At 37.0% G+C, this 21,155-nt stretch overlaps 1 protein-coding gene across 1 annotated transcript in view; it reads right to left on the bottom strand.

Annotated features, from left to right (window-relative positions):
* LOC123555189 (uncharacterized) overlaps positions 1-21,155 on the bottom strand; it is a 57,590-nt gene that overhangs the window by 8,693 nt on the left and 27,742 nt on the right. Inside the window, exon 9 of the mRNA XM_053548841.1 lies at positions 1,153-1,238. Coding sequence (XP_053404816.1) covers positions 1,153-1,238 — 86 coding nt within the window. The remainder of the gene's footprint in view (positions 1-1,152; positions 1,239-21,155) is intronic.

Raw genomic sequence — 21,155 nt, 5'->3', positions numbered from 1 at the left:
CCCTGTGTTCTATGTGAACAATATCTTACCTCCCTGTGTTCTATGTGAATAATAGCTTACCCCCTGTGTTCTTTGTGAACAATATCTTACCTCCCTGTGATCTGTGAACAATATCTCACCTCCCTGTGTTCTATGTGAACAATATCGTACCTCCCTGTGTTCTATGTGAACAATAGCTTACCTCCATGTGTTCTATGTGAACAATAACTTACCTCACTGTGTTCTATGTGAACAATATCTTACCTTCCCATGTTCTATGTGAACAATAGCTTACCTCACTGTGTATTCTGTGAACAATACCTTACCTCCCCGTGCTCTATGTGAACAATAGCTTATCTCCCTGTGTTCTATATGAACAATATCTTCCCTCCCTGTGTTCTATGTGAACAATAGCTTACCTCCCTGTGTTCTTTGTGAACAATATCTTGCCTCCCTGTGATCTATGTGAACAATATCTTATCACCCTGTGTTCTATGTAAACAATATCTTTCCTCCGTGTTCTACATGTATGTAAACAATATCTTATCTCCCTGTGATCTATGAAAACAATATCTTACCTCCCTGTGTTCTATGTAAACTATATCTTACCTACCAGTGATTTATGAAAACAATACCTTACCTCCCTGTGTTCTATGTGAACATAATTTTTCCTCCCTGTGTTCTATGTGAACAATATCTTATCTCCCTGTGTTCTATGTGAACAATATCTTACCTCCCTGTGTTCTATGTAAACAATATCTTACCTCCCTGTGATCTATGAAAACAATATCTTACCTCTCTGTGTTCTATGTGAACAATATTTTTCCTCCCTGTGTTCTTTGTAAACAATATCTTACCTCCATGTGATCTATGTGAACAATATCTTACCTCCCTGTGATCTATATGAACAGTATCTTACCTCAATGTGATCTATATGAACAATATCTTACCCCCATGTGATCTATGTGCACAATATATTACCTCCCTGTGATCTATGTGAACAATATCTTACCTCCATGTGATCTATGTGAACAATATCTTACCTCCCTGTGATCTGTGAAAACACTTTCTTACCTTTCTGTGTTTTATGTGAGCAATATATTTCCTCCCAAACAATATCATACCTCCATGTGATTTCTTTCCTCGCTATGATCTACGTTAAGAATATCTTACCTCCCTGTGCTCTATGTTGCAGTACAACAGTGTTCACAAGCTTTTTATCATACCCCATGCTTAACACTTGCTTTATTTTCTCAGAACTGAAATATCAATTTGAAGAACACTAATTAAGGGTTTACACATAGATCACAAAAATCCTAATATACACAACTGCCGAATAGAAAAAAACCTTCTCATATTCATTTTAGAAAGGAAACCATGCTGGCATGCTTATTCAAGTACCATTGCTTGTTTTAAGTCAAAGTGAAAGCTACCAAGGCCAATATTTAATTCTCGAAGCTAAAACATATCTTAGTCAAACAATACTTTAATTTTTGTCAAAGTTTTTTTCAGTTACCCCAAAACAACATATTATCATTCATCTAAAACATCAAATAATATTTTTCTTGATCTTTGATGGATGGAGCTTGCATTAAAACTGTCTTGTTGTTATGGTGTATTTTTGTGCCAAGCAGTCCTGGGATAAACATAGCAAGTGTTGGTAATCAGTTTTTATTGATTATATTTGTAAAGAATATCACTGTATCAGACATATTTATGATTACATGTAATCCTATTATAACTGATTACATCAGAAATCAAAGGTAACCATGCCTACTTACTGACTACATTTCTATTATGTTCATCATTTCTTACATGTTCAAAAAATGTAACCAGCTAATATAAACTTTGCAAAAATGTTTTTCCTTTTTAACTCTGCTATGAAGTATATGGACAGTTATCCTACTTGCCCTGCTGTCAGCATCTGCTTGGTTAAAGTTTTGATTCAATTTTTCTTTATCTTTGTTATTACTTAATGGACTTGCTTCCAACCACATGACACTGGTAACCACACTTTCTGTCACTGAATGGTCATATATTACTTGCTGATTAAGTAAACTTTTATTGTACCTTTTTCTTTAAGGCATAAAAAATAGAAAAAATAACTTTGGTGGAAATAGAAATAGCAAAATCGGGCATTCGATTATACAAAAAGATGAATATAAATGGGCTGCAATCAGATCTTACAGGGTACTTAAGTCAGATTGTTGCCACGATGTTACAGACAAAATTTGGTATAATTCTGACCAGTAATCTCAGAGGAGAGGATATTTATGTAACTTGTGGATGATGGACACTGGATTACTATCTACATAATGTATACTAATAGCTTTCAGTTCTGATGAGCTAAAAATGCTCTTAATGTATAGGTGCTGTTTTATCAGATGTTATTAAGCTTATAATAAACATGTTTAACTGGGAAATTAAACTACACTGGTCTTTTCAGTAGGGCTGTGTTTTATGTACTGACAATATGGTAAGGTCAATGACCTATCACATAACTTTGGAAGACAATAACAACAGTTAAAAGCACACTCCAAATGTTTACAAAGACATTATCAACATCTGAGAGTAAGAAATCTAAAACAAAATATTTTTTTGTCTTGAAGTTTAGGATACCAGGCCCTTAACTTCTAGATGTTTGCCCCTTACCAAGACAAACTCTTAAGTGAAGTTTGATGGTAAAATGGGCAGTAGTTCAGAAGATATAGTGGTATTGAGAAGATTTCTATAAAACCTGATGCCAAAAGCTTGCTGAGTACAATGACCCTCCTTATTCTTCAAATTGCCAAGCTAAAACAGAAGTAAAAATCCCAAGATAATTGAAAATACAAACATGAGGGTCAAGATGACCCTGAATCGCTCACCTGAGTAATATGAGCCAAATGTTTCAAACGGCAAACTGACGCTAAAATATTAGAAAGTAGGTCAGTAGGTCACATTCATGGTCACTGAAAGACAGTTTTAAGATTGGTGTGCAAAACTGTACATGTCATCCAAATTTCAAGACTGTATCTTAAACAAGAGGGCCATGAAGGCCCTGTATCACTCACTTGACCTATTGATCTAAAGATCATCAAGATAGTTTCATTATGATATGGTCATAAATGTGGCCTCTAAAGTGTTAACTAACTTTTCCTTTGATTTGATCTGGTGACCTAGTTTTTGAACCCACATGACCCAGATTCGAACTTGGCCTAAAGATCATCAAGATTAACATTCTGACTAAGTTTCATGAAGATACAGTCATAAATGTGTCCTCTAGAGTGTTAACAATCTTTTCCTTTGATTTGACCTGGTGACCTAGTTTTTGACCCCACATGACCCAGATTCGAACTTGACCTTAGAAGATCAAGATTAACATTCTGACCAAGTTTCATGAAGATACAGTCATAAATGTGGCCTCTACAGTGTTAACAAGCTTTTCCTTTGATTTGACTCGGTGAGCTAGTTTTTGACCCCGGATGACCAAATATCGAACTCGTCCAAGATTTTATTAAGGGTAACATTCTGACCAAGTTTCATGAAAATTGGGCCAAAACTGTGAACTCTAGAGTGTTAACAAGCTTTTCCCATAGTTTTTGACCCCACCTGACCCAGATCTGAGCATGACCTATAGATCATCATGATTAACATTCTGACCAAGTTTCATTAAGATATGGTCATAAATGTGGCCTCTAGAGTGTTAACTAGCTTTTCCTTTGATTTGACCTGGTGATCTAGTTTTTGACCCTACATGACCCAGATTCAAACTGGACTTTGAGATCATCATGAGTAACATTCTGACCAAGATTCATGAAGATACAGTCATAAACCTTTACAGTGTTAACAAGCTGTTCCTTTGATTTGACCTGGTGACCTAGTTTTTGACCCCAGATGACCCAATATCGTTTTCATCCAAGATTTTATTGAGGGTAACATTCTGACCAAGTTTCATTAATATTGGACCAAAATTGTGACCTCTAGAGTGTTAACAAGCTTTTCCTTTGATTTGACCTGGTGACCTAGTTTTTTAACCCCAGATGACCCAATATCAAATTTGTCCAAGATTTTACTGAGGGTAACATTCTGACCAAGTTTCATTAAGACTGGGCCAAAATTGTGACCTCTAGAGTGTTAATAAACTTTTCCTTTCATTTGACCTGGTGACCTAGTTTTTGACCCCAGATGACCCAATATCGAACTCGTCCAAGATTTTTATAAGGGTAACATTCTTACCAAGTTTCATTAAGATTAGGTCAAAATTGTGACCTCTAGAGTGTTAACAAATTGTTGACGACGGACGACTGACACAGGGCGATCACAAAAGCTCACCTTGAGCACTTTGTGCTCAGGTGAGGTAAAAACAAGAGTGCCAGAATGTCTCAATAAAAGCCCGTCATAGCTAATTACTTTACAACAGTACCTGCATTTGCAAATGGAATTTTAATTCTGTGGTTGTGTTGTAAATCTTGGAGAGCATCATTTTGAAATGACTGAATTGGAAATGAATTACTATCATCTGATCATATGGTTCAATTTTTAATAATTCAAGAGCCATAACTATAAAGACACTGACCCAAAGTAAAAGTGGTCTCGAATTTTCCCTACGGCCAATAATAAACAAGAGGGCCATGAAGGCCATGTATCGCCCACCTGACCTAGGAATCATCAAGATTAACATTCTGACCAAATTTCATTAAGATATGGTCATACATGTGGCCTCTAGAGTGTTAACTACCTTTTTCTTTGATTTGACCTGGTGACCTAGTTTTTAAACCTACATGACCCAGATTCAAACTGGACCTTCAGATCATCAAGATTAAAATTCTGACCAAGTTTCATGAAGATACAGTCATAAATGTGGCCTCTACAGTGTTAACAAGCTTTTCCTTTGATTTGACCTGGTGACTTAGTTTTTGATCCCAGATGACCCAATATCGAACTTGTCCAAGATTTTATTGAGGGTAACATTCTGACCAAGTTTCATTAAGATTGGGCCAAAACTGTGACCTCTAGAGTGTTAACTAGCTTTTTCTTTGATTTGACCCGGTGACCTAGTTTTTGACCCAATCAGACCCAGATTCAAACTTGACCTAAAGATAATCAAGATTAACATTCTGACTAAGTTTCATGAAGATACAGTCATAAATGTGGCCTCTAGAGTGTTAACAAGCTTTTCCTTTGATTTGACCTAGTGACCTAGTTTTTGACCCCAGATGACCCAATATTGAACTCATCCAAGATTTTATTGAGGGTAACATTCTGACCAAGTTTCATTAAGATTGGGCCAAAATTGTGACCTCTTGAGTGTTAACAAGCTTTTCCTTTGATTTGACCTGGTGACCTAGTTTTTGACCCCGGATGACCAAATATCGAACTCGTCCAAGATTTTATTGAGGGTAACATTCTGACCAAGTTTCATGAAAATTGGGCCAAAACTGTGAACTCTAGAGTGTTAACAAGCTTTTCCTTTGATTTGACCTGGTGACCTAGTTTTTGACCCCAGATGACCCAATATCAAACTCGTCCACGATTTTATTGAGGGTAACATTCTGACCAAGTTTCATTAAGATTGGGCCAAAATTGTGACCTCTAGAGTGTTAACAGTCAAATTGTTGATGACGGTGGACAGGGTGTGTGTGTGGTGTTGGTGACAGGATACTAAAGGGCAAAAAACTAAACGAAAGACAAGAGGGCAATGATGGCCCTACATCGCTCACCTGAGTTTAGTTGCTTGCTTGAACAGTTAAAAGTTTCTACTAAATAAATGTGTAAACCATTTGGACAAACTTGATAAAGATCCATGACAGGACACTACTGACCAAGTTTTGTGTAATTCTAACCAGATTTTTCGAGATAAGCATTGAAATCTGTATGAAAAATTATACATTCGGCACAAATTTCTTTGCTAAAGCTTCAAAAACAAAAAGGTAGGTGAGTAGGTCATGGTAAAGATAATTCAGGATAACTACTGAAATCTGTACGAACAAGGCAATCGGTAACACCGATGGATGCTCCCCGAAGCAAATATCAGAAAAGAAGGCCATGATGGCCCTATATCGCTCACCTGTTACCATTGCATTTGAGGACAAGAAGGTCCTCAGAAAAAATATCTAAGTCCAAAGGACAGGAACAACAAAGGGAAGAAATTTAACCAAAAAGAAAAAAAAAATCTTATAAGGTATAGATATGTCAAAATACACCTAAAAATTGGAGGTACCATCCATGTTGTACCACAGAAACGTGGTCCGTTTTTTCCCTACGGCCAATAATAAAAAAGTTACTAAAAATAAGCTATTTATAGTAACGTAAAAGGGAAGTAATAACAAGAGGGCCATGATGACCCTATATCGCTCACCTGTTATCATTGCACTTGAGGACAAGAAGGTCCTCAGAAAAAATATCTAAGTCCAAAGGACAGGAACAACAAAGGGAAGAAATTTAACCAAAAAAAAAATCTTACAAGGTATAGATATGTTAAAATACACCTAAAAATTGGAGGTACCATCCATGTTGTACCACAGACAACTGGTCTCGTGTTTTCCCTACGGCCAATAATAAAAAAGTTACTAAAAATAAGTTATTTATAGTAACGTAAAAGGGAAGTAATAAAAAAAACAAGCAAATTCGATGAATTGGTATCCCCCGCCGAAAGGGTTTGTGGTGAGGAATGGCAAAAAGATATATCCGGCAAAAAGTTAAGGATGTTAATAAGAAGCAAATAATTTCATTAGTCAAAATCAATTTAACAGAAAACAAATGTTTAATTAAAGAGTACATAATAAATGTATGATACTTTGATCCTGACTAAAGAATTTATTTTGAATGGGATATGCTTACTGTAATAAGCTTAGCTTTTAAAATTAAATGCAGTTAATTGAAATGTGAGCTTGAAGTTTAATTGGAATGAAATATTGTCTTTGAGTGGTTTGGCACCAGGTGTTGCTGTTTTACATGTACATTTGAACTTAAAAGATCAGATGTCCTTAAAAGAACACAGGTAAGATATCTTGAACATGGCTGAGGGCAAGGTTTGTGCAGTCACAACTTAACATGTTGAAGGTTTGAACATTTAAAAAAAAAAAAAAAAAAAGGAATGGAAATATATATATCTATATATAGATATATGTATATATTTATTTTTTAGGGGGGGGGGGGGGGGTGCAGGGGAACGGGAGAGGAAACAAAATTTCACATGCTGATTATAAATATTGATTGAAAATTAAAAATGAAAAAAAAAAGGTAAAAGGGTGAAGTTGGAGGGTGGGGGGGGGGGGGGTCAGAGGATGCATGATCTAAGGGCCATAACTCTGGTGTTACTTGGGCAATCTGTCTGAAACTTGATGGGCCCCATAACCTCATAGTGGTGAACATGTATATGAAGTTTGTTTGAAAAAAATCTAAAATAAGGAATGAATTTTTTTTTGGGGGGGGGGGGGGGAGGTGTCGGGGGATAGGGGGGGAGGTGTGTGATCAAGCTAAGGGGTTGACAGGTGTGGGGTACACAACTTCACATGTTTACAATAAATGTTCATGGAAAAGAATGAAAGAAATTTAATGAAATTCTACCAAATGGTAAGTTTGTTATGTACAAATATGTGGATTTTTATACAATTAAAGGGCAATAACTCTTAATTTATAAATAAATCCAAATGAAATTGTGTGTACACAACCACATTATGGTGATCTAAATTCTGTTTAAGTTTCAAAGTTCTAGGTCAAATATATCAAAAGTTATGATGCAGAAATTGCTATATTTATAGTACCCTATATAGTTAACACTAGAAACTTCTAAGGGCCATAACTCTGGTGTTACTTGGGCAATCTGACTGAAACTTGACGGGCCGCAAGAACTCATTGTGGTGAACATGTATATGATGTTTTAAATAAATATTCCCAACCATTTCCTAGATATGGCTCCGGACGGACGGACGGACGGAAAGACGGAAGGACGGACGGAAAGACGGACGGACGGACGGACAACGCCAAAACTACATCCCTCCGACTTTTGTCGGGGGATAAAAAATATTGTAAGTGGACAAAAGAAGGATCTACCAAATAAATCTGTTGACATAAATGAAATTTCAGATCAGTATCTTCATTAGTTATGGAGATATAACAATTTTAATTTGAAATAAAGGGAGGTAATTTGACATAAAATCAGTCCATAGTTACCTACCCTGATTGTCTCAGTCCAACTAATAACAATAATGAAATTTCAAATAAGTCCTGTAAGTACTTACTGATATAAATCCATTTTGATTACAATCAGGGGAGGTAATCAGATATAAAATAACAGGAACCTATGATTGGATCTGATTTGTCATGGAATCCAAGATTTATTGTTGTTGAAGATATTTTGGAAGTTTGTATCAAATAAAACCATAAATGAAGTCTCTATATGGCTGCAAAAGCCAAAATAGCCAATTTTGGACCTTTAAGGGGCCATAACTCTGGAACCCATGATGGAAACTGGCCAGTTGAGGAAAGGAAGCAAGATCTTGTGGTGATACAAGTTGTGTGCAAGTTTTGTTAAAATCAAATCATAAATGAAGCTGCTATTGTGCAGACAAGGTCAAAATAGCTAATTTTGGCCCTATCAGGGGCCATAACTCTGGAACCCATAAAGGGATCTGGCCAGTTCAAGAAAGGAACCGAGATTTTATGGTGGTACAAGTTGTGTGCAAGTTTGATAAAAATCAAATCATTAATAAAGCTGCTATTGTGCAGACAAGGTCTAAATAGCTAATTTTGGCCCTTTCAGGGGCCATAACTCTGGAACCCATAATGGGATCTGGCCAGTTCAAGAAAGGAACCGTGATCTTATGGTGATACAAGTTGTGTGCAAGTTTGGTTAAAATAAAATCATAAATGAAACCACTATGGTGCAGACAAGAAATTGTTGACGCACGCACGGACGGACAACGGACGAAGGGTGATCACAAAAGCTCACCTTGTCACTATGTGACAGGTGAGCTAAAAAAAAAATATATTGTAAGTGAACAAAAGAAGGATCTGCCAAATAAATCTGTTGACATAAATGAAATTTCAGATCAGTATCTTCATTAGTTATGGAGATATACCCATTTTAATTTGAAATAAAGGGAGGTAATTTGATATAAAATCAGTCCATAGTTATCTACCCTGATTGTCTCAGTCCAACTTATAACAATAATGAAATTTCAAATAAGTCCTATTTAAGTACTTACTGAAATAAATCCATTTTGATTACAATCAGGGGAGGTAATCAGATATAAAATAACTCTGGAACCTATGATTGGATCTGATTTGTCATGGAATCCAAGATTTATTGTTGTTGAAGATATTTTGGAAGTTTGTATCAAATAAAACCATAAATGAAGTCTCTATATGGCTGCAAAAGCCGAAATAGCCAATTTTAGACCTTTAAGGGGCCATAACTCTGGAATCCATGATGGAATCTGGCCAGTTGAAGAAAGGAAGCAAGATCTTGTGGTGATACAAGTTGTATGCAAGTTTGGTTAAAATCAAATCATAAATGAAGCTGCTATTGTGCAGACAAGGTCAAAATAGCTAATTCTGGCCCTTTCATGGGCCATCACTCTGGAACCCATGATGGAATCTGGCCAATTGAAGAAAGGAAGCAAGATCTTGTGGTGATACAAGTTGTGTGCAAGTTTGGTTAAAATCAAATCATAAATGAAGCTGCTATTGTGCAGACAAGGTCAAAACAGCTATGTCTGGCCCTTTCAGGGGCCATCACTCTGGAACCCATAAAGGAATCTCGCCAGTTCAAGAAAGGAACCAAGATCTTATGGTGATACAAGTTGTGTGCAAGTTTGGTTAAAATCAAATCATAAATGAAGCTGCTATTGTGTAGACAAGGTGAAAATAGCTAATTCTGGCCATTTCAGGGGCCACAGCTCTGGAATCCATAATGGAATCTGGCCAGTTCAAGAAAGGAATCAAGATCTTATGGTGATACAAGTTGTGTGCCAGTTTGGTAAAAATCAAATCATAAATAAAGTTGCTATTGTGCAGAGAAGGCCAAAACAGCTAATTTTGGCCCTTTCAGGGGCCATAACTCTGGAACCCATAATGGGATCTGGCCAGTTCAAGAAAGAAATCGTGATCTTATGGTGATACAAGTTGTGTGAAAGTTTGATTAAAATAAAATCATAAATGAAACCACTATCGTGCAGACAAGAAATTGTTGACGCACGGACGGACGACGGACGAAGGGTGATCACAAAAGCTCACCTTGTCACTATGTGACAGGTGAGCTAAAAAGAGGGGCAATTCAAGAACAGGGTCATATAGAGTAATGGTTCTTAGTTACTGCACTTCCTCTCAAAGACCTTGTCAAATGATAAATGTGTCAAGTAAAAAGTCAATTCTTTAATATATAGTTTTCAAGAAGTTATTCTCCAGATAATCTTTTATTCATAAGGAAGATAATAGAAACAGGGTGACCTAGAGTTATTGTTTATACATACTGCACTCTCCTCTCAATCTATAAGAATTTAAAGTTTGAAGAAAGTATCTCTTATAGTTAAGGAGAGATGCTCTGGACAAACTTTTTAACACAAAGGAAGGTAATCAAAAATGAGACCAGCTAGAGTTATGGTTCTTAGTTACTGCACTTCCTCTCATTGCCCTTTATAAATGTGTGAAGTATTGAGTCAATCATTTAAATACGTTTCAAGTAATACACTGGAAAAAGTTTTCATACATAAAGGTGGATAATTCAAAAACAGGGTTAGCTAGAGTTATTGTTCTTTGACAATGCACTCTTTCTCACTGATTTCAATCAATATGTAAAGTATTAAGTTAATCCCTCAAATTTTATTTATTTTATTTTGTTGGGTTTAACGGTGCACAGACACAATTATAGGTCATATGGCGACTTTCCAGCTTTGATGGTGGAGGAAGACTCCTCAAATACATTTCAAGTTATGTTCTGAACAGCTTTTTCACGTAAGGGGAGATAATTCGAAAACTGGGTCAGCTTGACTTATGTTTCTTTGACACTGCACATCCTCTAACTGACCTCTATCTACATGTAACAAGAATTTATAACAGAGTTACCAACCTCCCCCACCTAAGGACATTTTTCACAAAACATACTGCATGCCAATACAGCATCTTGGCATGAACAAACAAGAGGACCATGATGGTCCTGAATCGCTCACCTCTTCCCACATGACCCAGTTTTGAGTATGACGTCGTTTTTTCTATTATTTGACATAGTGACCTAGTTTTTGAGCTCATGTGACCCAGTTTTGAAGTTGACCTAGATATTATCAAGATAAAAATTCTGACCAATTTTCATTAAGATCCATTGAAAAATATGGTCTCTAGAGAGGTCACAAGGTTTGTCTATTATTTGACCTATTGGCCTAGTTTTGAAGGTATGTGACCCTGTTTTGAACTTTACCTAGATATCATCAAGGTGAACATTCTCACTAATTTTCATGAAGATCTCATGAAAAATATGGCCTCTAGAGAGGTCACAAGGTTTTTCTATTTTTATACCTACTGGCCTAGTTTTTGACCGCACGACCCAGTTTCGAAATGACCTAGATATCATCAAGGTGAACATTCAGATCAATTTTCATGAAGATCCATTGAAAAATATGGCCTCTAGAGAGGTCAAAAGATTTTTCTAATTTTAGACCTACTGACCTAGTTTTTGACCGCAGTTGACCCAGTTTCAAACCTGACCTAGATATCATCAAGATGAACATTCAGACCAAATTTCATACAGATCCCATGAAAAGGATGGCCTCTAGAGAGGTCACAAGGTTTTTTTTATTATCTAACCTACTGACCTAGTTTTTTATGGCACGTGACCCAGTTTCAAATTTGAACTAGATATCATCAAGGTGAACATTCTGACCAATTTTCATGAAGATCCATTCAAGGGTATGGCCTCTAGAGAGGTCACAAGGTTTTTCTATTTCAAGACCTACTGACCTAGTTTTGGATCGCAGTTGACCCAGTTTCAAACTTGACCTATATATCATCAAGATAAATATTCAGACCAACATTCATACAGATCCCATGAAAAATATGGCCTCTAGAGAGGTCACAACGTTTTTTCATTATTTGACCTACTGACCTACTTTTTGATGGCACGTAACCCACTTTCGAACTTGACCTAGATATCATCAAGCTAAACATTCTGATTAATTTTTATGGAGATCCATTCACAAGTATGGCCTCTAGAGAGGTCACAAGGTTTTTCTATTTTTAGACCTACTGACCTAGTTTTTGACCGCACATGACCCTGTTTTGAACCTGACCTAGATATCATCAAGATGAACATTCAGACCAACTTTCATACAGATCCCATGAAAAATATGGCCTTTAGAGAGATCACAAGGTTTTTCTATTATTTGACCTACTGACCTAGTTTTTGAGGGCATGTGACCCACTTTTAAACTTGTCCTAGATATCATCAAGATGAACATTCAGACCAACTTTCATACAGATCCCATGAAAAATATGGCCTCTAGAGAGGTCACAAGGTTTTTCTATTATTTGACCTACTGACCTAGTTTCTGATGGCACGTGACCCACTTTCGAACTTGACCTAGATATCATTAAGGTGAACATTCTGACCAATTTTCATGAAGGTCTCATGAAATATATGGCCTCTAGAGAGGTCACAAGGTTTTTCTATTTTTAGACCTACTGACCTTGTTTTTGACCGCACGTGACCCAGTTTCGAACTTGACCTAGATATCATCAAGATGAACATTCAGACCAATTGTCATAAAGATCCCATGAAAAATATGGCCTTTAGAGAGGTCACAAGGTTTTTCTATTATTTGACCTATTGACCTAGTTTTTGATGGCATGTGACCCAGTTTCGAACTTGACTTAGATATCATTAAGGTGAACATTCTGACCAATTTTCATGAAGATCTTGTGAAATATATGGCCTCTAGAGAGGTTACAAGGTTTTTCTATTTTTAGACCTACTGACCTAGTTTTTGATGGCACGTGACCCAGTTTCGACACTGACCTAGATAACATCAAGGTGAACATTCTGACCAATTTTCATGAAGATCTTGTGAAATATATGGCCTCTAGAGAGGTCACAAGGTTTTTCTATTTTTAGACCTACTGACCTAGTTTTTGACGGCACGTGACCCAGTTTCGAACTTGACCTAGATATCATCAAGATGAACATTCTGACCAACTTTCATAAAGATCCCATGAAAAATGTGACCTCTAGAATGGTCACAAGCAAAAGTTTACGGATGGACGGACGCACGGACGGACCACGGACGCCGCACGATCACAAAAGCTCACCTTGTCACTTTGTGACAGGTGAGCTAAAAATGTGACCTCTAGAGTGGTCACAAGCAAAAGTTTACGGACGCACGCATGGACGACGGACGATGCGCGATCACAAAAGCTCACCTTGTCACTTTGTGACAGGTGAGCTAAAAATAACAAGAGTGTCAGGATGTCACAATATACGCCCGTCATGTAGATGTTACAGTAAAACATATTCTGTATAAGTTTGGTAGACAGTAAGCCAAAACAATGATATATCCAATTCTAACAACCAGTTTAAAAAGTTTCAAGAATAAGCTATTTATAGTAGCAACAAAGGGAAGTAAGTTTTGTTTTTCTAAGACCACAAAAAAAACTCTTTACCAGAAAGAGATACCTTAAAATACACCTTAAACTTGAAATTAAGTAACATCTATGTTGTACCACAGAAAAGTAGTCTTGATTTTTCCCTACGGTCAATTATAAAAAAGTTACAATTTAAGTTATTTATAGTCACAACAAAAGGAAGTTAATCTTGAAAAAAAATATTCTAAGTCCACACAATAATCCTTACAACAGAAAAGTGGTCTCGATTTTTCCCTACGGCCAGTAATAAAACGGTTACAATATAAGCTATTTATAGTACCAACAAAGGGAAGTAATTCTAAATTAGGGACCTGGTTCTTGCGCATGACAATCCGTCTCATGATGGTGAACAATTGTGCCAAGTTACATCAAAATATCTCCATGCATGAAATAGAAATGCTCCGGAAAAAGTCATTCTTGTATCTGATATTTGACCTCTTAGTGTGACCTTGACCTTAGAGCTAGGGGTCTTGATCTTGCGCATGACACGTCGTCTCTGTCACAAATTGACATACGGGCCTTATTTTATATGTATTGTAAATGCAGGTATTGCATCATCTTTTTGTAAATTTTTGAGTTATTGAGGTAAATGTCAGGATGATTTATTAAATTTTTCAGACTTTTGTAAATTATTTCGAAAGAGGAATCTAAAATGTTTCGTTTATATAAGATGTAAAATTTGTACTGAAATTTGTAACATGATATTTATAAAGTACTTTGTTTCAAAAACTTATGTCAACATTTCGTTATTATGGAACGCCATTACTGCATTGTATTGTTATGTATAAATCTATATGGCAAGTCTAGTACCATGTATCTAATATATTGTAATTTGTAATTGTGTGCCAGTCTATAGCACATCTAATTAATGTCCGTTGTAGTGTATGGCATTTGATATTATATGGATGCCAACTATCATATAACGTTTGATTTATATTGAATTTTGTTAATTTGTAGTTGTAAATAATAGCTGCAGTTTATCATGTCCGTATCTATAATGTTTCATCATATACTTTTCATATCTTTTTCATACTTTAACTTTAGTCTTTTAAGTAAGTAATCTTTGTAATAATGGAAGTAATAAGTGACGTATTTTAATCATGTGACGTTTGAACTTAGTAGCACATATATTTTGTATAAGTAGCACGTATTATTTATGGGAGCCTACGGAGGTATGGTGTACCCAAAGGAGCAGTTTTATGCCCTGATTTATTTGTTTTGCTATGGTGCTTACCATATGTTATATATTTTAGCTTCTTCCGCCAGACGATTTTTCCTGGTGATGTCATAACCCGGAAGTACAATGCCCAAGGTTCACTTGTCTTCACTCGCCTGGATGTGATATTCCCAGTGCAGAGCTTTCGTCCCATGGTTGTGCCGTAAACCGCAAAGACGATGATTTTTGTTATCCTCTGAAGTCAGCTCAGGGATGCAATCACCTACCACCATAGGGAGCCAATACGGAATTAACGTATTCACGGTTTAAAGGGACTGGATTTTGAGATATGTTTTGTTTGTGCTACTTAAAGTTCACAATTACATTAAAGACCTGTGTCACGTCAGATTAGAATGGACTATAAGAACTTTTGTATCTAGAGATACTGAACTTTTTTTTTTTCTTTCTTATAATCAGTTTTTTCTTTTCTTTTCATATCTATTCATTGTTAATAATCATCTTATGTAAATAAATTTGTAAATATTGTAAAGGGTGTTGATTTGTTCTGATGGTTACTGTCGCCGGTACGGCCTTTCCTGTCACAGTCTCATTATGGGGAACATTTGTACCAAGTAATTTCAAAATCCCTTGATGAATGGCAGTTATGAACCGGACACGAAACAGAACCTGTTAATCTTTGACCTCTAAGTGTAACCTTGACCTTGGAGCTAGGGGTCTGGGTCTTGTGCATGACATGTCCTCTCAATATGGTGAACATTTGTACCAAGTAATTTCAAAATCCCTTCATGGATGGCAGAGTTATGGACTGGACACAAAACAGACCCTGTTAACCTTTGACCTCTAAGTGTGACCTTGACCTTGGAGATAGGGGTCTGGGTCTTGTGCATGACATGTCCTCTCAATATGGTGAACATTTATGTCAAATTATTTCAAAATTCCTTGATGGATGGAAGAGTTATGGACCGGACACGAAGTGTAACGGACGGAAGGAAGGACAGAAGGACGCAGCCTATTTCTAAATCCCCATTTTTCTTCGAAAAAGGCGGGACATAAAAACAAGGACAAATATCAAACAGGGACTGCCATGTTCCAAAAACGCAGCCTCCCCAAAACGAAACCCACAGCAAGCAGACATGCACACTACAAACACACTCACACACTCGCATACAAGTATAAAGTCAATCCCTTTCATAGGTTTGCACTCAGTCAGACCCCGGAGAAACGTTTTATATAAAGGGAGGTAATTCAAAAACGGGGTAAGCTAGAGTTACAGGTCTTGGTTACTGATCTTCCTTTCAATAACCTCTATATTTCCGTAAAGAACCAAGTCATTCCTTCTTATAGTTTTCAAGTTATGCTCTGGACAACCATTTTTTCACATAAGGGGATATAATTCAACAAGAGTGCAAGAATGTCGCAATATATGCCCGTCGCAGCAAATTAGCAAATAGCACCTGTATTTGCAAATGGAATCTTCAATTTTGCAATTGTTTAGTAATTATTGTAATTCTTTTGTTTTTCTAAGTCCACAAAAAAACTCCTTACCAAGTAGAGATACCTTAAAATACACCTAAAATCTGAAAGTAACAACTATGTTGTACCACAGAAAAGTGGTCTTGGTTTTTTCCTACGGTCAAAGTTACAATATAGGTTATTTATAACTAAGGGAAGTTAAAAAAAAAAAAAAAAAAAAAAAAAAAAATCAAAAAAAATTTTTGTAAGTCCACACAAAAATCCTTACCCGGTAGAGAAAGGTCAAAATACACCTCAACACTGGATGTTATATGCATGTTGTACTACAGAAAAGTGGTCTTGATTTTTCCCTACAACTAGTAATGAAAAAGTTGCAATATGAGCTATCTATAGTAACAACAAAGGGAAGTAATTCTAAAGAAGGGACCTGCGCATGACACTCCATCTCATGATGGTGTACAATTGTGCCAAGTAACATCAAAATCCCTCTATGCATGAAGAAGATATGGTTCGGACAAAGTTTTCATTCTTGTATACTTTGACCTTTTCGTGTGACCTTGACCTTAGATCTAGGGACCTGGTTCTTGCGCATGACACTCCGTCTCATGATGGTAAACAAATGTGCCAAGTTCCATCAAAATCCCTCCATGCATAAAGAAGAAATGCTCCGGACAAAGTTTTCATTCTTGTATCCTTTGACCTCAAAGTGTGACCTTGACCTTAGACCTACGGACCTGGTTCTTGCGCATGACATTCCGTCTCATGATGGTGAACAATTGTGCCAAGTTAAATCAAAATCCCTCCATACATGAAGAAGAAATGCTCCGGACAAAGTCTGTGGGTGCCGCCCGCCCGTCAGGGGCATTCCCATAATACGTCCCGTTTTTCAAACGTGCATATAAAAACAAATATATCTACTGGAACATAAGACAAAGTATTGCATGAATATTGGGAGCAAATGTTCACTCCAACAACTGACAGTTGCAGTGGCAATACAGAAGTCCCCTACCGGTGAAATAAATTGTGACCTTGACCTTTGACCATGGGTCAACCATGGCACATGTGGCCAACACATAGTCTAATTATGGGGAACATTTTTAAATTAAACAAGAGTGCCAGAATGTCACAATATACGCCCATCACAGCAAGTTTCTTTACTCTAGCACCTGTATTTGCAAATGGAATTTTACTTTTGTGGTTGTTTAGTAATCATTTAAGTCATTTGTTTTCCTAAGTCCACAAAAAAACTCCTTACCAGGAAGAGATACCTTAAAATACACCTAAAATTTGAAAGTAACATCTATGTTGTACCACAGAAAAGTGGTGTTGTTTTTTCCCTACGGTCAATTATAAAAAAATTACAATATAAGTTATTTACAGTAACAACTAAGGGAAGATAACCTTAAAAAAAAAAAAATCCATAAAAAAATTGTTAGTCCACACAAAAATCTTTACCAGGTAGAGATTGGTCAAAATACACCTCATAATTGGATGCAGCATGCATGTTGTACTACAGAAAAATGGTCTCGATTTTTCCCTACGACTAGTAATGAAAAAGTTACAATATAAGCTATTTATAGTAACAACAAAGGGAAGTAATTCTAAACAAAGGAACTGCGCATGACACTTCCTCTCATGATGGTGTATAATTGTGCCAAGTTACATCCAAATCCCTCCATGCATGAAGAAGAAATACTTCGGACAGTAATTCTTGTATCTGACCTTTGGCCTCTAAGTGTGACCTTGACCTTTGACCTAGGGACCTGGTTCTTGCGCAAGATACTCCGCCTCATGGTGGTGAATATTTGTGCAAAGTTATATCAAAATCTCTCTATGCATGAAGAAGAAATGCTCCGGACAAGGTTTTCATTCTTGTATCCTTTGACCTCTAAGTGTGACCTTGACCTTAGACCTAGGGACCTGGTTCTTGCGCATGACACTCCGCCTCGTAGTGGTGAACATTTGTGCCAAGTTATATCGAAATCCCTCCATGCATGAAGAAGATATGCTCCGGACAAAGTCATTCTTGAATTTGACCTTTGACCTCTAAGTGTGACCTTGACCTTAGAACTAGGGACCTGGTTTTTGCGCATGACACTCCGTCTCATGATGGTGAACAACTGTGCCAAGTTTCATCAAAATCCCTTCATGCATGTAGAAGATATGCTCCGGACAAAGTCTGTGGACGCCGCCCGCCCGCCCGCCAGGGGCGTTCCCATAATACGTCCCGTTTTTCAAACGGGCGTAAAAAACGGGCATATAAAAATGGAGTCAGCTAGAGTTATGGTTCTTGTCACTGCACTTCCTCTTGTTGACCTCTACCATTATTGTATCAAGTCAATCCCTTTCATAATTTTGGACTTAGGCTCTGGACAAGCTTTTTACAACAAGGCAGTCTGGGAGACAGTTATATCCCCCGCCGCTGTTAAGGATAGTGAATTGGTTTATGGTATTGTGTGGAAGCATTGACGTTGTTAAGTATATTTCATAGTCCATATATGACGACATCAATGAATTTTAAAATCCTTCAAGGGGTTTAGGAGATAACGAGTAGACACAAAATGCAAAGCCCAAACCCTGACCTTGAGCCAACATAGCTGACTCATGTCTTCTGCACATCTCCTTGATGAGGTGATCGTTTGAACCAAGTTTCATGAAAATCCTTCAAGGGGTTTAGGAGATATACAGCTCAAACCTTTGACCTTGAGTTATGACCTTGACTTTGAGCTGACATGGCTGACTCGTGAGTTCTGCTCATCGTCTTGATGAGGTGATCATTTGACCCAAGTTTCATGAAAATCCTTTAAGGGATTTAGTAGATAAAGAGCACACTTAACAAGTTGCAACATGTCCAGAACACGACAGCTTGCATCATCACTAAGACGTCCCTGAAGGAGATCCATTGGTTGCCAGTGAAATACAGGGTGACCCACATCTTCAAGGCTTTACACAATCAGTCCCCTGCCTATATAAGCGATATGATAGAAGTGTATAAACCGGTCAGAAACCTAAGATCACAAGACACGCTGTCACTGGTTATGCCAAAAACTAAAACCACGATGTATGGCAATCGCAGCTTTTAGTTCACTGCTCCAAAGCTTTGGAACTCCTTTCCCATCAAGATCAGGGCAGCTCACCTGCTAGCTGCTTTCAAAAGCCTGTTAAAAACCACTTTTTTGTACAACATTTCGTTAACTGACCCATACATTTTTTTTTCTGTTCATAAAACAGCGTAAAACAGTATTTTATCCTAGGGTCACTTAAATACTTCTAAATATGCATGTATATTTGTCTTGTTTTATCTATATGTTTAACATTCATGATTTTTTTCAATGTGGAATGCATTTTTTGTTTGTGTTGATCTGAGCGTATTTGTTTGCATTGTTTGCAATTTACTCTGTAAGCACTTTTGAACGTGTACATGTGCATGAAAAGAGTGCTATATAAATGTAGTATAATAATAATAATAATAACAGTAGAGAGCAGACATAAAATTGGAGGCTCAAATCTTTTGACCTTGAGTTGTGACCTTGACCTTGACCTTGAGCCGACATGGCTGACTCTGCATATCGTCTTGATGAGGTGATCATTTCACCAAAGTTTCATGAAAATCCTTCAAGGGCTTTAGGAGATACAGACCAGACACAAAATGAAAGGCTCAAAACTTTGACCTTGAGCGGACTGGGCTGACTCATGAGTTTTGCACATCGTCCTGATGAGGTAATCATTTGACCCAAGTTTCATGAAAATCCTTACAGATGGAAGCACAGGTGGAGACCATTCTTCGTGGCGGGGGATTAAAAAGTGAGATATTTTTTAACAAGAGGACCATGATGGTCCTGAATTGCTCACCTCTTCCCACATGACCCAGTTTTGAGTATGACGTCGTTTTTCCTATTACTTGACATAGTGACCTAGTTTTTGATCTCATGTGACCCAGTTTTGAACTTGACCTAGATATTATCAAGATAAAAATTCTGACCAATTTTCATGAAGATCCATTGAAAAATATGGTCTCTAGAGAGGTCACAAGGTTTTTCTATTATTTGACCTATTGACCTAGTTTTCAAAGGTACGTGACCCTGTTTTGAATTTTATCTAGATATCATCAAGGTGAACATTCTCACTAATTTTCATGAAGATCTCATGAAAAATATAGCCTCTAGAGAGGTCAAAAGATTTTTCTAATTTTAGACCTACTGACCTAGTTTTTGACCGCAGTTTCGAACTTGACCTAGATATCATCAAGATGAACATTCAGACCAACTTTCATACAGATCCCATGAAAAGTATGGCCTCTAGAGAGGTCACAGGGTTTTTTTTTTTATTTGACCTACTGACCTAGTTTTTGATGGCACGTGACCCACTTTCGAATTTGACCTAGATATCATCAAGGTGAACATTCTGACCAATTTTCATGAAGATCCATTTAAAGGTATGGCCTCTAGAGAGGTCACAAGGTTTTTCTATTTCAAGACCTACTGACCTAGTTTTTGATCGCAGTTGACCCAGTTTCACACTTGACCTATATATCATCAAGATAAACATTCAGACTAACTTTCATACAGATCCCATGAAAAATATGGCCTCTAGAGAGGTCACGTTTTTTCATTATTTGACCTACTGACCTACTTTTTGATGGCACGTGACCCACTTTCGAAATTGACCTAGATATCATCAAGATGAAAATTCTGATCAATTTTTATGGAGATCCATTCACAAGTGTGGCCTCTAGAGAGGTCACAAGGTTTTTCTATCTTTAGACCTACTGACCTAGTTTTTGACCGCACATGACCCTGTTTCGAACTTGACCTAGATATCATCAAGATGAACATTCAGACCAACTTTCATACAGTTCCCATGAAAAATATGGCCTTTAGAGAGGTCACAAGGTTTTTCTATTATTTGACCT

The sequence above is a fragment of the Mercenaria mercenaria genome, chromosome 7 (assembly GCF_021730395.1).
Source record: "Mercenaria mercenaria strain notata chromosome 7, MADL_Memer_1, whole genome shotgun sequence".
Taxonomy (NCBI): Eukaryota; Metazoa; Mollusca; class Bivalvia; order Venerida; family Veneridae; genus Mercenaria; species Mercenaria mercenaria.
The sequence above is the reverse complement of the archived record's forward strand: the minus strand, read 5'-3'. Positions and strand labels throughout refer to the sequence as shown.